We start from the raw sequence: 16,801 nt of genomic DNA, 5'->3' as shown, positions 1-16,801 counted from the left end.
TCTTAACCAGTTACTTGTTTGGCTTGGCTCTTCATTTGTTGATGCTGAGCTTGCCAGACCTTGTTTGATAGAAACATCTGCCTATAATTTAATATGAATTATTTCAAACTCAACCACATGTTCCTCATTAGCAAGCCAAAAAAAAAATTAACCAATGACTCTAAAGTTAAATCTAAAAACAGCTAAGAGCTAAGGATCTGGGTTGAAATTCTCAGTGGTTTGGCATTTTCACATACTGACATGTCAAAATTGATGCTTAATAAAGATTCAAAATGTATAAGATTCTTAAATATTTCAATATAACAGAAGCTGAACCTTCAATAACATTTCATTTACTTTTTACGAATGTGGTTTTATCAGCTTTGATTGTCAATGACCCGACATTACAAGCAAACCACCCAGAGAGAAGAGCGTTTATTTGTTTATCTTTAGTGGTGGTTGAGCTTCTTAGCTATGCTCATTGTTAGTACTTGAACATCCATGAAGTATACCTCTTGAAAAGTACTCTGCTTTACAGAAAGGTCTTGTCTCTGGTTAGGTATATATACTTAATGAATAGCACTGTCTCCTTGGTCTGATTCCAGCCAGAAACATGTACTGCTCTCATGTCTCTCTCTCTGTGTTTTCCTGTTTGTACCTACTTTTGACTGTCAGTAAAGGCTTAAAGTCCTGAATATGCATCATGTAATTTTAACATCTAATGAATGAAGTCCTCAATGTGTATGAAATAACAAAAGACTGTAAACTTAGCTATAGTTATCTAGCAGGCAGCATTGTATTGTTATAGGAAAATGCCAAACCTAAATGGCTGCTTATCAGCTGAAAACAAATTCAAGTGGAATCTCCATGCTTTATTTACTTTTAATAGATAAGCTATGTGTTTACCCTATTATCAAGAAGCATATAAATATGTCTTTGTAATCCTTTTTCAGGGTTTCCAAGGAAAAACTGGTCCACCTGGCCCTGGAGGTGTTGTCGGGCCCCAGGTAAGAGACATGTATTAATAAAGGATAAATATATTATTCAGGTATAACTTAATGAATGGGAAATTGTAATTCTCCTCAATAAATGCTTAGTTCTCAGCAAAAAGTGATACAGCAGTAGTAAGCTAGTTATCTGACTAATGTTTGCGATCAACAGTAGATGTAAAGCAAGCAGTGTGGTATTGTGAACCACCATCATAGATTATTAGAAAAATAAATAATGTAGGTATCTAAAACATAACAGTGCAGGTGGATATTTCTGAGCCTTTAAACAGAATTTGGAAGATCTGTTCTCACTTAGGTAATAGATCAATTATTTATTTGGGTTTCAGACACCCACTGACTCATGGACTTTGAAGTATTAGTGTAAGTTATCAATCAAATAGGCCCTCATGATATCACATGATTTGTATAAATGTATAGGCCATAATGTGTAGTTGTAATGTTAAACAGTAAATAATATCTAATGGTATGATGACTTCTTAGGGACCAACTGGAGAGACCGGTCCCGTTGGTGAGAGAGGCCACCCTGGACCCCCTGGGCCACCTGGAGAACAGGGTCTTCCTGGTGCTGCTGGCAAGGAGGGATCAAAGGTATGTGTCCGGAGTACTGTACTAAGGGATGAATATAGTTGTGCCAAAAGTTTTTCCCAAGGGTTTTCAATCAAAACAAAGAATACATATCAATAACGAAGCCAGTCTTAGCAACATACACAATATACTATCAAATGAATTGGCAAGTAAATAGAACATTAAAGCAGGGGTGAATACACAAATGTTGCCATGATTTTAACATACAGAATTCTTAAAACCATAGGCGATCCCAACAATTATTCTTATCAATAAATGCTAATTTGTTTTTCTATAGTTGCACAACATGTTAGAAATCACCCCACTGCTCTCCATCTCCTCTATAGTTTGTAACAAATGCACAAAGTAATTTGTTCACAAGACTGGGCTTGGCTTTTCTCATGGGCTGCATTAGATTTGTGTTAGACACACTGAGGAGAGGGAGCCAGGGAGGTTGATGGAGAGATCAGCATTATGGAGGTGGGCTGCAAATTGAACTTATGCAGTTGCAATTATAGTACATGATTTGATTTTGCAGATTGAGCCAGAGCATTCACAAGCAGATATATTTCTGGAGGGCATGCAAAGCTCAATAGACTACTGGATTGCTTACATAAGACTGGGAATAAGCAGAAATAAATCTATGGCAATACATTCACCAAGATACACACAAATACCAAGGTCTTCTCAAGACTCTGGCAGGTGACTGCTGAAGATACAGTGGCTGAGATTTGGGAGCACAGAACAACATTCCCTCCCTGGCCTTTTCTTAGCTGGCAATTGAGTGCCCATTAGGAGCAGACAGTAACCATTTTCTAGAAGTATGGGCTGCTCCAAACTCAGCCCCCGACTCCAAGGACCACTCAGCATCCCCCGCCCACTATCCTCTCCCTCAAACCCCTACGTCTTCTGCTTTCATTTTCATCCCCGAACAGACAGTTTAATCAAGTCCGTCGGCTAACTCCAAAACCCTCCGCCACTCACAGCCCCACTTTCTTCCACACACTGCTCAGGCCTGCGCATCAGTATGCCAGGGACACTCTGTGGAGGTCTTGGCAGCAGAGCCCAAATCCTCTTATACCTCTCTAGCCCACTCTTCTGTGCCTCCCTGTTTGCAGATAAAGTCAGCCTGCCAATACAAAAGAAAGGAGAACCAAGCCAGAAGTTACTTTTACTGAAGTCAAATGTCCTTGTTTTAGGGATGTGGTGCACAAAATCAACTAGGAAGTAAATGACGTTGCCCTACAATTATTGGCGATGTTCCTTTCTTGTAGATAGAATACAAAGTAACTTAAAAAGTTAGCTGTCTGAATTGAGGGTTAGGGAAGGGGGAGAGCATGTCAACAGTTGCAGAAGCTGAACAGATTTTTGCTTGCACATTCTTACTGTCAAGCTCCGTCTGCTAGTTCAGTCAAAAAGATCTTGCTCAGTATGTTTTTGGTGTGATTCACACCTGATTTTTTTTTTTTTACATTTCAGCTTTGAGACTTTAAGCAGTGAATTGTTAAATGTATTATGTAACCCTTACAACAGAAACATTTGTTTCAGAATGAGGTTGGCGAGAAGAGAGAAATCATTATATTTTATGATTTGAAAGCAGTAGTGCCTTGGTTTTGATTGAATTGAGGCTTATGTATTGACTGTGTGGTGACACTGTTAATGAATCCGCAGAAAACATACCTGCTTCAAACCATTTGCAGTTAATGGCCCATTAAGACAGATGTTGGCTACAAAACAAGTACACTTCTGATCCTGGTGGGATGTGCAAAGCCATTAGTACACACTTTTCAAACTGATATTTTCTTAAAGGAATTTAAAGTTCTCTTGCAAGCTTTATATTGTGATATATTTATTTAAATGCATAAATTCCGAAAGATAGCTGCATGTACACATCTCACCAGAGGGCTGAGAGGAAGAAGATGTTAAGCATCTTTAAGTAGGACGGGCATTTCTTAACTTCTGATTTGCAAGGATCTGTCTGAGTGCTGTGCAGTTCTCAACTACATGATTTATCTGTCATGTGCTTTGCATCTTAAAACCAATACTGACTCCATGCCAGCACCAACCAATAAAGTTACATCGGAAGTTGTGTATGGTGTCTTTGACAACTAAATTTACAGTAAAAGAAAAATAAAGGCGTCTAAAATATTTAAGTTCCAAGCTCTCAATTTGCTGTTGCAAAAACTGAATTTGTGACACTATAAGGCATTACTAATGCTGCAGCAATGACTGAAGAATAAAGACCATTTAAGACACAGTATAAGGAAGGAGGCTAAGCTGAAACCTCCCTTCGAACTTTTTTTATGTAAAGTAATTATGTGGTGTGGAATCTCTGTAAAAACAGACCAGTGACCCATCAGTGACAGCAGTCTCATGTAAAGGGACAAAAGTTGAACACATGTCAAGCGAAGGTCATCATACACCAGTTTCCTGTATAACTGCAGTAAGAAGCTGGTTGTTATGTGGATACTTCAGCTGTATACAGACCTGCCCAAGGGTCTGGAATACTACTTAGTTCTTAATATTAGAACTTCAAACTTGTTGACTGGCAAAGCTCAGTTGGCAGGTAGTCGACAGAGTAGATGACAGTTCTTTCCTAAATCCAGACAAACTTTCTTTCACCTGATTGGTTGATAGCACAACTTGTTATTAATCATGGCTTCTGTTTCTCACACTTGAATACACAACAGCTGTTCAAGAAACAGAGTTTTTATATAGTGTAACCAAAAAAATTAATCTGAGGTGAGCTATAAGCCATGCAGCATCATGCTTTATTTCTACATTGTGACACCTGATTTGAATAGTTGATCTACAGGGTTGGTCATGTAGGAGACTATTTTCTCATCACTTGTCTACTTTTGGTTGGTTCTTAAAATTTCCAGACTTGTCCAGAATCTTGTAGTCTACAAAATCCTTTAGATGTAAAAAAGTTTGCTAGTATTATTACAAAGTTGTATTGATGAACATATCCCGAACCACACTAACACAGATATTTGGTGTTGTTTATTTAGGGTGACCCCGGACCACAGGGATCCACTGGCAAAGATGGTCCCCCTGGCCTTCGAGGCTTCCCTGGAGAAAGAGGTCTACCCGGTGCTACGGTAAGAGCTCCAATCCACCTGCACCTATTCATCATAGCTTCTCTTTACATGCATTTGCTAGTAGAAAGTGACAGAACATTGTTACATAATAAATGGACCGGCGTCGATCTAGAGCTTTTCACTTCATTAGAGACACCAGCCCAGGAATTCACTCGTAGCAATCAATCCAGTGCAGAGGAAATCCAAAGCGACATCTAACAAATGAACAGGCGTGCCTCTGCATCGCTCCGCCACAACTGACACCACTGTTTTAACTGACGCAATGCATCATGGTCCTCTATTATAGAGGTAGGCTGGTTGGGGATCCATTTGTGAGTTATTCTCTGGTTTAACTCAAAGACTTGAATTGTTTTTTTGTATTTCTTTGCTAGAATTTTTTGGGGGGGCAGCAAAGTTATTTTCTTTGTTTTTATATGCATTATTTACTCAATGAATTATTAAGTGGGCAATGTTGGCAATTAGGCTGTGGTGGCTGGGAATGGATATACTGTCAGGGGGAAGAAGTGCATTGCTGCCTGCATCCTCAAGGTCAGTCAGACTCTGCAGGCCAGCAGTGGGGCTGATTGTTTTCTGCCATTGTAATTTACTCCAGCACACAGCCAGAGCCAGCAGAGACTCATTACTGATACTACCATGTGCTCTGTTGTAGCCCACTAGGGAGCTGCAGACACACACATTTTGGGCAATGACAAATATACAGGAAAGCGCACCTGCATACTACATATTATACACAACACTGCATGTAAGAACTCACACGCTTGCATGTGCCCAATGACAGTTATAGGCACCTACATGCAGACACACTCACAGTCCTGTATACGTACAACTTATGTATCTATATACTGTATGTATGAATTATAGGAGCACCTTTATTAAGGGGGAAGGTGTCTTTTTTTTAATTTCCTGTGAATAACGAATTATAACGAATGATATTTTTTGTCACCCACTATACTTTTGGCCTTGGGTTCATGCTGGTGGTCTACCCAGATGAAAATGTCAATAGCAATGATATTTCTTGAAGCAGTGCTCTGAGGTTAAATCCAAGTGATGGATGAGTAAACGAAAGCAGACAGTCCCTGCTGGATGGGCATCTGATGATGGACATGTTAAAATGCAGGGCTGAAGAGCAAATGCATAGGCTGAAAGTTACAGAGTTTAACAGCTATGTCAAGGAAGACCTCATGTGTTTTCTCCTTCTTCTCCTCAGGGCCCAGCAGGTCTGAAGGGCGGAGAGGGGCCACAAGGTCCACCTGGTCCTGTTGTAAGTATACATTTATGTGAGATCAAAGTACCACTGGGTAAAAATGGTTTCTGTCCTCTCCGTATTGGATTTTTTAAAACATTTTTTATGACATTCTATATTTGATTTGGCTTGTATAGCATATGTCATGTTTTATTGATACCCTCATATGCCAAGCACCAGAGTGCTGTTTACATTATTTGAACAGGGAAAAAAATGGTCTCGATTTACCCTGGCTAACTGCTAGGCCATCTTTATACTAGCTTTCCATTTAACATCACCACCAGGGAGGCAGGAAGTTTGAGGCAAAGCTCTGAAACTTAAATGAGAGACAGTTTTTTTTTTAAACTTGTATCACCACAGGTAAGGTTTGGTGAGCAGGATGCCCTTTTTCAGCTTTGTAGTGTTGAAAATGTGTGAATTTATACACACTCGTGCATTCTGTTGAAGTCACCACAACTGCCACAGAGAAAGGAGATCGGGATTATAGGAAATTAGAGGTTGTAAAGGTAAATAAGTCACAGCGAATATTAAAGGCACACATGAAGAAAAATCAAACATAGTAAACTAACTTATAAATATAAACATAGGTATAAATGTATAATCTCATTAAGCCATCATGGTCACATCATAAGTGTTTAATTATTAATTTTCCAATTAAAGAGTCATCAAACTTTATCCCGTCCCACTGCACACAGCGATTTGTCACAGGAGCGATCATGCGCTAGAGTAGCTGGGTATCAAGAATGTTTGCTCCATTTCCTCCTGGCACACAGAGACAGAACCAAACAAAGAAACACACACACAGCAAAAAGCACACAGCCAGGAAAGCATCCATATGGTGAGTCAGTTTCTAGTCATCCTGGGCATTGCTCCTGCACGTCCCTCATCCGTCCCAAAGGCTGCATTTTGGCCCATATGTTCTTCGTCACTGAAACTCTAGAGCTTCTTTGTAAGACACATAAATAAGCTTACAGCAATTGAATGACATGATGGGCTGCTGCTGTCACAACAGAGTTCTTTCTTCCTCCTAATCACGAAATTGACATTTTTCATGGTGCACCCACCTATGCTGCTAAAAAATTAATCATTTCATTGTAAAAACTTGAAATGAACTTTTGGCCCTTACGTTGTCTCTATACATTAACATACATTGTTACAATTGCAACGCTATATGTTATTGACTGCAGTATAAATCAGGTTTCTGCATAATGTGAATATGTTTACTTAATTTTCTTTAGAATGCAGTTTCCTTCTCTAGAGGATTGACTGTCTAGCATTCAGCACTTACTGTACATATACATGAACATGTTGATTGAACGTGTTTAGAATAATGTGGCAGCAATGTGACTCCACTGCAGTAATTGCAGCCCTGGGAAATAAATACATTCATAACGTCCTACTCAAGACCACAATAAGAGTAGCCTGCACTCTACATTTAGTTGTATTGTAGACCATAGAGTAGGTCTAAAGTTAATTTAACAGAAACCTTTGAGTTTTGGTGCTTCAAGATGTGGGAAATATTAAGACATAGTATTTATAACCTCCTTCACTCTCCCTGAGTGCATTCAGACTATGTTAACCAAAAACTGTTTTCATTGTTTTTGCAGAGATGATAATGAATGATGTTAGATGTGTCATTTCACACTTCAGAATAGGAAACATAGGGTTCCATCACTATTGAGTTTTAAGAGTCATTTTCATGTGAAGTGTTACCATATTCTGTTCTTCCCGGTGATTGTTGTTCTTAACATAATAGAAAAGCCTTTGCATGGGGGAAAAAGTAATTTAGTAGAAAATTGATTGATGGATGAACAATGTAGAATCAGTTGCATGTTCTTTGACATAGATGGGATCACAGAATACTCTCATTCATGTAAGAGGTGATGAAAAGATGATGATATTTAGATTTACTTTTATTAGTATTAACATACCCAAAATGAAACAAATACCTGTTCCGCTAGCTCCAATATGTATCAGTACGTAAATACCAAAATAGGCACAAAATATCAACATATGAACAACACAGCTTCCATAATTAGGTTCTTGATTTCACAGAACATTAAACAGTCGTAATTTGTATTTTTGCTCGGTATTGATAGTGTAATGTATTCCTGGGAACATGAAGCTAACGCACATGCAGGTACACAGTCAGTTCAGTGCAACAGAGATTTTAAAAAAGAAATGCTGATTATCATTCACCATCATGTTTTATGGATTTAGGTGTGTTCCTGTATGTGAGCACTGATACACAGCAGCAGCCTCTTTCATTCAGAACTGCATTTCCAACTGCAGGAGTGAAATTTTCAGAGCTTACAGCCACTGAGGCGTCAGCTCCCAGACATACAGCACATAATGCTGGCTGCTTTTAAGGAGCAGCGCTGTGTTATTAGAACTGAAAAGCCACCTGCCACTGTTTGTTGCTGCAGTTTTTCTCTTTAAAAATGTTTGTGAATGTAAGTGTGGATGTGTGTGTTGATCCATTAGCAGTGCATCTCAGTTGGATCTTGCTTTGTACATTTCTTAATGACAGTGGTTATTGTAGCGCATACTCAGGTCGTATTTATGGACAGACTGACAAAACTATTAAATATGTGTCCATTCCTCTTTGGAATGAACAAAACATGGCTTCTGCCTTTTATTTTTCGCGCATCATCTTTCTCTCTTTCCCACACACACAGGGTTCGCCTGGGGAGAGGGGTCCCGCTGGTGCAGCTGGTCCAATTGGCCTGTCTGGTAGGCCTGGTCCTCAGGGTCCCCCAGGTCCTGCGGGAGAGAAGGGAGCACCTGTAAGTGTTTGTTTTTCCTTTCCCACAGCAGCTGTTTCTTTTTTTCTTCTTTGTTATCTTTTCTTCTGTTTTAGAAATGTAATTAAAACAAATGTCTCTGTTCTTCTAGGGCGAGAAAGGGCCTCAGGGTCCTGCTGGTCGTGATGGTGTTCAGGGTCCTGTTGGCCTGCCTGGGCCTGCTGGACCTCAAGGTCCACCCGGAGAGGACGGTGACAAGGTCAGACAGCCGTACTCGCCACCACCCATCCCGTCCTGCTGGCCCAGTTACAATCCCTCTCATTTCCCATAGTGGGATACGTTTTGAGACTGAAACAGATTGCCAATCAATCCTCATCCTCATGTTCCCACTTAGGCCATCTGCATCGAATATGTCTGTCTCTTCTCTTCACTGTAGCCTATCCATCTTCATTACCACATTTGTCCGCAAATGAAATTAGAGGAGATGTTAAATTGAAATACTGTAGCTCTTTTCATCTTCTGCAATCATTATACCCCTTAAGATTACTACCAGGCCTTCTATTGAACTGCCAAACATATGTCACTGTAGCTGGAGGTTTGCTGTGCAGTGAACTAAATGGTGAAAAAAAATGCAATTTTTGTGCATCCATAAAGTACTCTGTAAAGATTATGGTTACAGATGATGGTTGTTTATGTTGCGCTGAGAGTTTTCAATGATTTTTCATAAACTGTTAACATTTAGAGACAAAGCTAGCTGAGCCCACACTTTGTGTGTGTGTTTGTGTCTGTGTTTCTCTTTCCCAGGGAGAGGTTGGAGAGCCCGGTCAGAAAGGAAGCAAAGCTGACAAGGGAGAACAGGTGCGTTATGGAAACAAAGTCCATTCATTCCTTAGCTGCACTCATATTTACTACCTTTTTTCATAGTAATTAAGGAGTTAGTGATGTTTTCTGAATGGATTCCTACTCACAGAACTACACGCTCACACCATTATCACACCGTGCTAAGCTAAGTTATACTTGAATGCCTTTATACAGTAGGATGATGTGGTCACAACTTTTTCTTGTTTGTATTCAGGGTCCTCCTGGCCCAGCTGGTCTCCAAGGTCCCATAGGTGCCCCAGGTCCTGCTGTAAGTACACATGCCCTTAAAAGCATGAATGAATCTCACAAATGAAATGAAAAGACAGGCTGGAAGATATATGCAAGCTAGATACATCTATAGTATTTCTGAATTTCTGTATTTCTAGACAATGTGTTATATCTGTAGAAGTAGTAGATCCCAACAAACAAACAATTAAAGTGTGTGTGTTTTTCATTCTCAGGGAGCTGATGGAGAGCCTGGTCCCAGAGGTCAGCAGGGTATGTTTGGACAGAAGGGAGATGAAGGCTCCAGAGGTTTCCCTGGACCCCCTGGTCCCATCGGCCTGCAGGTTGGTGCCCTTCACACATTTTCACCTGTGCAGATACTAAAAAATACATACAGACACCCGCAGTAATCCCATACAATGAGCCATGATGGTATCCCTCAGTATTCAAGTGCGCTTCATGAAAACAGTAAGAGGCATTATGCAGTAGTACTCAAGAGTCACATTTATCTTTGTTGATAGTTATGGTACATTGAGAAATTCAGGCACTACATTGTGTATAACTGATTTAATATAGCAATCAATTTTTACCATTTTCATATAAGAATTATTGCGTAAAGATATATGGTGAGGCAGCACAAATTCACAAAATGAATGACAAATGGAAGCTAGACCAAAGGCAAATCCTGCCTCCACAACCTCATCTATTCACATGACACAACAACTGTCCCACCCTGTGAGCTCTGTACAGCTTATTGAGGGTCCTGTAGTCCTGTAGTCCTGTATCGTTGGGTTAGAAGAAACTCATCATTGTTGTATAAACACATTCTATCCTCTATGAGCCGTAGTTCAAGCTTCATAAAGATGATGTTAAAGAAGACATTTCCTGGTGAGCCATACATGGAGGGAGATATTGGCTCCTCAGGTATAAAATCTCTCGCCAAAGCACCCAAAAGAATCTCAGATCCAGCGACTAACTTCATTTTCATTTTATATACTTTACATTTTGGTAAATATTTTGTGTGGCCCTGTTGACATACCAAGTCATGTCCCTCTTAGTGCTTAGCCTGAGAGATCAGATGTGTTTTAGACTCTTTAAGTCTTGTTTTTCTGAAGGCATAAGAGAGTTTCAGGGGCCATTCAATTAACTGCTTTGCTAATACCATACTCTACAATAATCACATGTTGCTATGGAAGGAAAGGCTTCTACAACAGCTGGGAAGAAGAAAAATGCAATAAATGTAGTGCAGATGACTACTACAAACTGCATTTAAAATAATTATAATGTATTAAGGTATAGCCATTCATTGTATTTTTTTCTCAAATGTCTGTTTTATACACTGTATTATATTGCATACATCTCTTATATTATAATTTAATGGACTAGAACACTGCAGTCGAGTAATGAAATGATATTTTTCAGTTATTTTCTGACTTGTTCTGTCTGCAGTAGCAGTGGCAGTGTCATGGGATGCCATACATAAGAATCAGGATCATTCAGTTACTACTCTAAATAGCCTGGGTTACACTGTGTGACATTTATCCCACACCATGTTACAGTGCAAACAGAGGCACACACACCAACACATATTGCACAGATGGCACTGAACTTGGAAAGTTCTGAAATTGGATCTGTGTTGTGTGTGGTGTGTATTGTGTGCTGACCAAGCTTTTGACCTGCAATAATTACAACTCTAACCTCCACTCGCTGACAACATCCTACCTTCATCACTACATTTAAGGAGGGCCAGTAAGCATGCTTCCTCAGACCGACAATGCTTATCAGTGTGTTTAATGCTTTAGAAAAAGGTATTATCATCAGTGTTGCACTTTGCTTCATGATATTAATTGTTTAGTTATTCATAAGTGTGTATACATGTAGGTGTGTACAGAGCCCATCCAAGGAATACTTTAAGCCAGAAAATAATTATTTAAAAGGCAGATAAGCTTAATGCAAAGAATTTACAAGAAAACCAATCTGTGCTACAACTAGCCTTAATAATGTTTGCATGATAATAATCTAACAAGGTCGGACCTCCACCTCAGTAGTAGCCCATTTGTTCATCATTATCTGTTTTATTAGTAATCAACTTCTCAAGATAAACACGTTAAGAGTTTACTACAGGGATTGGGGTCATTGTCTTGATGAAATTACATAGACTACTGCTCATCATTCTGAGGTTCTATCCTGTCTCTGCAGGATGGTATTCAATGGACTTTTAATTGGGAGTAATTCCCTTCCCATTGCGATTCCATTAATTGTGTGGACAGACCTACTCGGATAGTCAGTTCCTCATCGAGCACACTTACCATGCTGTATAATTAGTGGCACCGGTAACGATCTCAGCCCAGAGGAGACCTTTACACAGATGAGATTTCTCAGCAAGGCAGGAATCAGCATGCAGCTACACACACTTTTTAGCACTCACGGAAAACCCTTGCAAACAAAGGAAGGAACACACACGCTTAGATGTATGACAGTGCACACAAACTGACAAAAGTTAGCAAAGAGTTATTTTTTCTCCGGCCCTTGTTGTGAGTGTTTTAGGTTGGTGTAAGCACATGGAGAAGGAATAATTCTTTGATCTCCTCCCTTGCAAAACGGGTGACACACTGAGTCAAGAAACAGACACTCATGCAAAGGTAAAGCAGGCTACAGCAATTAAATCAAAGCAATTACCCGTAGAAATGTCAGGGTTCAAACGCACATGAGGTCTTAACCGCGCTGCTCATTTAACATGCATGAGTGAGTCGGACAACAAGGGAAAAAAGGGAGTATTGTGTTTCATGTTTGCAGAGCCAATGACAGAATTGTAGAATAAAATCATCTCACTTTCACCTGAGTATTTATAGGGAAGCTTAAACCTCTGTTGTGCAGGGGTCCTGTTGTGTGGTTACATCTGGATATAAACAATCTGGCATATCTGACGTTTCTGCTGTGCTTATTTTGAGTACTGTATTATTGTTAAAATTCTCTGGTACCCCATGTCTCATATGTCATTCAAAGAGCTTTGAAAGATTGTGTATATTTGCTTAAAGGATTGTCTCCTGCCATCAATAAATTGCACTACATTTATTTCTGTTAGTGCTTTCTTCAGTTTGTCTGCACAAGATTGACTGTTTTCTGAAGGTCTCTGGTTCATCTTGTGAGAGTCTTGTTCTTGACCTCACTTGAAAGATATTCATTGAATATTTCATTAAACAGATAATAGGACTAGACTGCAGTTAAAACATGGATTCAAGTGATTCATTTATGCATGTTCTGGCCCACAGATATATTTAATATTTCAGTGCATCACAGCAATGTATTCACAGCAGTCAAATCAAATGGCAAATTAAATCTCAGGCAGGAACAGCTGTTGTGAATGCACTTAACGGCACAAACAAAATTAAATCATTAAGAACACCATCATTCATTCGAGCAACAGCACCTTGTTGCTTGTAACATGACTGTTTTCTTTTCCGCTAATATAATTGTTTATTCATTCTTGTCATCCTCAGGGGCTTCCTGGGCCTCCTGGCGAGAAGGGAGAGAACGGTGATGTTGGCCCCATGGTAAGAGACACATCTGCTTTTTGTATGCACTCTTATTGAGGGTTTGATGAACTTTAACAACACTGCATTTTTTTTCTGCAGGGCCCACCTGGTCCCCCTGGTCCCAGAGGTCCTCAGGGTCCTAGTGGAGCTGATGTATGTATGGCCAATTAATAACAATGTGTATACACACAATTATATAGCCTTCATATATAAAAAAGGATTTGAAATACTATGTCATACATCTAACTACATCTTAAGTGGCTTCCTCTTCGAATATGATCAATGATGACTCATCTCTTTTTTTCTCTCCTGCTGCAGGGTCCACAAGGCCCACCAGGAGGAGTGGGCCCCATGGGATCTGTGGGTGAGAAGGTAAGAGTCAGAAGCTAAGCATGATGTTAGGCACTGGGAGTGAAATACTGCTGGCCCACTCCAGACGACTCGGCCGCCCTCCCTTTGTTACCACCTGCAGTCTATTCGTTTCATATACCCCAGCTTTTTGTCTGAGTTAGTGCTTTGACACTATTAATGTCTATTTTACAATGCTTCCAACAAGATTCATCCATTTTACTGCCATTTGGCAGACAGTTGCACTATAAATACTTAATGCTGCACCACGGCTGTTAAAGTGACTCTGGAATATGAAACATGAAGGGCTACCAACACTTTAAGAGGGCACTCATAATACAGTAACTTTTAATACCCTTGTCTCAGCTACAGATGTAGTCTTAGTTAAGTTAAATGTCTGACTTTTGTTGGTATTAATAACATCATTAAGTCTTAGTATGTAACAACTGTTTTTTTTAGCGTATATGTGACTTTTTTCTCAAGTTGGAAGCTCTCCATGTGCAAGGTTTAAGGCTTATCTGTCTAGACACTGACATTTGTGTAACCACAGGGTGAACAAGGTGAGGCTGGAAACCCGGGACCACCTGGAGAGTCCGGAACTGGGGTAAGTTAGCTCTGTTTGTGTTTTGATAGTTTGTCAAACTAAATATGTTTTGCAGCAATATCTTATGTCGGTATCTATATGTATGTGCCTCCATATGTGTGTCACATGTACAGCACATCCTACTTATCAACACTCATTTCTACTATTAGCTTAACAGCACTCTAGTTGAAAAATATTTTTAAAAAAGCAACTTTACATGACTTTAGTGTAGACACCACTCACTATGGTGGTCAAGTATTTTTTTTGTTACAGCACAATAGTACCAGCAAGCAGCAGCATGTATTTGTAGGTTATCCACAGAAAAACGGTTGCTTAATGGATAGCTTTAGGCGAACACTGAACAAAATCCAATCCAACATTTTTTTTCCTTTGGGTTGTCACTTTGTATTCATCACACTGAAAGTAATTGCTCTTCACATTTAGACTGGTAGTTCAGCTCAGCATGGCTCTTCTACATTGCACCCCATGTCCTCATGGCCTGCCAAATTGAGTCTCCTCCCAGACTCTTAAGACATAATTACCAGGAGGATACGCCTGGTGCGTCTGCCCTAAACAGCAATGCAATGAATCAAGTCAGCATCAAAACACCAAAACAGCATTTAGCTGTGGTTTGCCCTGTTTTAATTGCTACAATGGGACAGTTGTGAAGGACAAGTTTTACCCGGTATATAGATTGTTCTTATTCTACTATGGGGTTTATAATATTAAATGCCTTTTCAGAAATTCCATGTTAATGTACCGTATCCACACACTTACCTGTGTTATTGCCAGACAGAGATTTATGACATTTTTGTTTTTAACTTTCACCAGACAACCATCATTGATGGCTCTATTAGCCCCACTGCCTCATTCATCATTATTGAGGCACAAAAGCAGATTGAAAAGATGGCCTTTCTCCAGTGGGAGTGGCAGAGAAGCGTGATTACCAGCATTCATAATGTCCCCTACTAGTTTCTCATCATACTGCTGGTGTCATTGACATTTTCAAAGTCAATGTGCAGCTTAAGTCCCCATCAGCACAGCCCAACCCACTGCCTTTCACATATTTTTTAAATTCTTTTACATTTAGTTTTGATGGCAGTGGCAAAATTGATAACCTGCCTTCGCTACAAAAAGATATGGTATTGAGAAAAAATATTGGATTGGATTTACCTTCATTAAAATTGTATTTTACTTAATTTTTTATGGCATAATGTATAATATTCAACACAGGGGTTGCAATAAGAGTTTTCAGATTTTTAATACTAAAAGGGTAATTATCATCCTCATCCATTTGAAAAGGAGGCCCACAGTAATGATATACATTGAAGAGAACTGAAACACACACACAGTGCTGAACCATATACACCATAAATATACAATAAATAACAAAAACACCACAAAGAAGCTTAAGTATGTGTGTAGTGCAAACATCATATAAACTTTATTAACTGTGATTCAACTGTTTCTTTACCCAAATATTTAACATGGCTTTAAAGCTGTACAGCAGATAAAAACTACAGCTCTTTGTTCTCATCTGCTAAAGAGTTCCACTCAATGAATAGAAAAAGCTGACTGCCCAAATGCAGTGTAGCAAACGGGACATACATGGCAATCTCTTATTGAAATCATCAACCAGTCTGAAACTAAATCATATAATCTGTAGAATTCCTTCTAGCCTCCAAGTGTTTTTCACGCACCTTCTTATGAACACAAATGGAGCTACAGAAGCTGGAAAAGTCAAAGTTTCTTACAGTAATAATGAAACCTGATATGAAAGTCATCACCAACTTTATTCTCATTAGGGAGTATGATGATTCTAGGAAACATGGTCTTCATGAAAGCTGTAAATGTTATATGTTGTACTTTTTACGTTAGTCTGAGTGGTCCATATGTATCAGGAGTGCCTTGACACAGTAACATCATATTCAATGGCTCATTTAGCTGGAAATCACATATAAGCAGTGTTGACCTTTCAAAGATGTTTTCCTCCGTTGCTGTGATCAGTTTTGGATCCCATTTCTCTCAGCCGCCCCTGACCATGTCAGTTTTTGAACCACATTCAATTAAGAGTTGACTTCTTTAAAAAATGCTGCCCCCTGCAGTACTGATGTAATGAATGCCCGCCCCGACTACTATAGGGACCTAAAGGTGAGAGAGGAGAGAAAGGAGAGGCTGGCCCCCCTGGAGCTGCTGGACCTGCTGGTGCCAAAGGACCCCCCGGGGATGACGGTCCAAAGGGGAACCCTGTAAGTCTGCCAGATACTCTGAAAATCTGCAGTGTTTCCAGCACTCAGTCTATCAGGCTCACATGTACTGCTTTAAAGGAAATGTCCCCCACCAGCCTAGAGGTGGGCAGTTTTATCCTAGAACATATTCAAGAGCTAAAAAGCCTTTTTATTGAGGGAGATTATATTTTATGCCTGCATGGTAATGGAATGCAGTGAGGCCTTTTCTCATGGATTTGCAACATCATCATTAAGTCCATCAAATTGCCTTCAATGGTTGTAACCAGGTACACCAGGACTAAATCACTGTCTAAATTACTTACCATTGCCTTAATATCTGTATCCAGGGAGATGTGCCTCAGCAGCAGCACTTCAGGTT

The 16,801-nt window shown here is 39.6% G+C and overlaps 1 protein-coding gene across 8 annotated transcripts in view; it reads left to right on the top strand.

Moving 5' to 3' along the window:
- The window catches only part of col11a1a (collagen, type XI, alpha 1a), an 80,330-nt gene that overhangs the window by 50,175 nt on the left and 13,354 nt on the right, over nt 1-16,801 (top strand). For all 8 annotated transcript variants that reach the window (XM_030398456.1, XM_030398459.1, XM_030398457.1 and 5 more), the window contains 14 exons: nt 933-986; nt 1,470-1,577; nt 4,565-4,654; nt 5,862-5,915; nt 8,576-8,683; nt 8,793-8,900; nt 9,446-9,499; nt 9,717-9,770; nt 9,964-10,071; nt 13,228-13,281; nt 13,363-13,416; nt 13,582-13,635; nt 14,162-14,215; nt 16,336-16,443. In XM_030398456.1, coding sequence (XP_030254316.1) covers nt 933-986; nt 1,470-1,577; nt 4,565-4,654; nt 5,862-5,915; nt 8,576-8,683; nt 8,793-8,900; nt 9,446-9,499; nt 9,717-9,770; nt 9,964-10,071; nt 13,228-13,281; nt 13,363-13,416; nt 13,582-13,635; nt 14,162-14,215; nt 16,336-16,443 — 1,062 coding nt within the window. The remainder of the gene's footprint in view (nt 1-932; nt 987-1,469; nt 1,578-4,564; nt 4,655-5,861; nt 5,916-8,575; nt 8,684-8,792; nt 8,901-9,445; nt 9,500-9,716; nt 9,771-9,963; nt 10,072-13,227; nt 13,282-13,362; nt 13,417-13,581; nt 13,636-14,161; nt 14,216-16,335; nt 16,444-16,801) is intronic.

The sequence above is a fragment of the Sparus aurata genome, chromosome 19 (genome assembly GCF_900880675.1).
Source record: "Sparus aurata chromosome 19, fSpaAur1.1, whole genome shotgun sequence".
NCBI lineage: Eukaryota > Metazoa > Chordata > Actinopteri > Spariformes > Sparidae > Sparus > Sparus aurata.
Note: the sequence above shows the minus strand (reverse complement) of the source record. Positions and strands in the feature narration are given on the sequence as shown.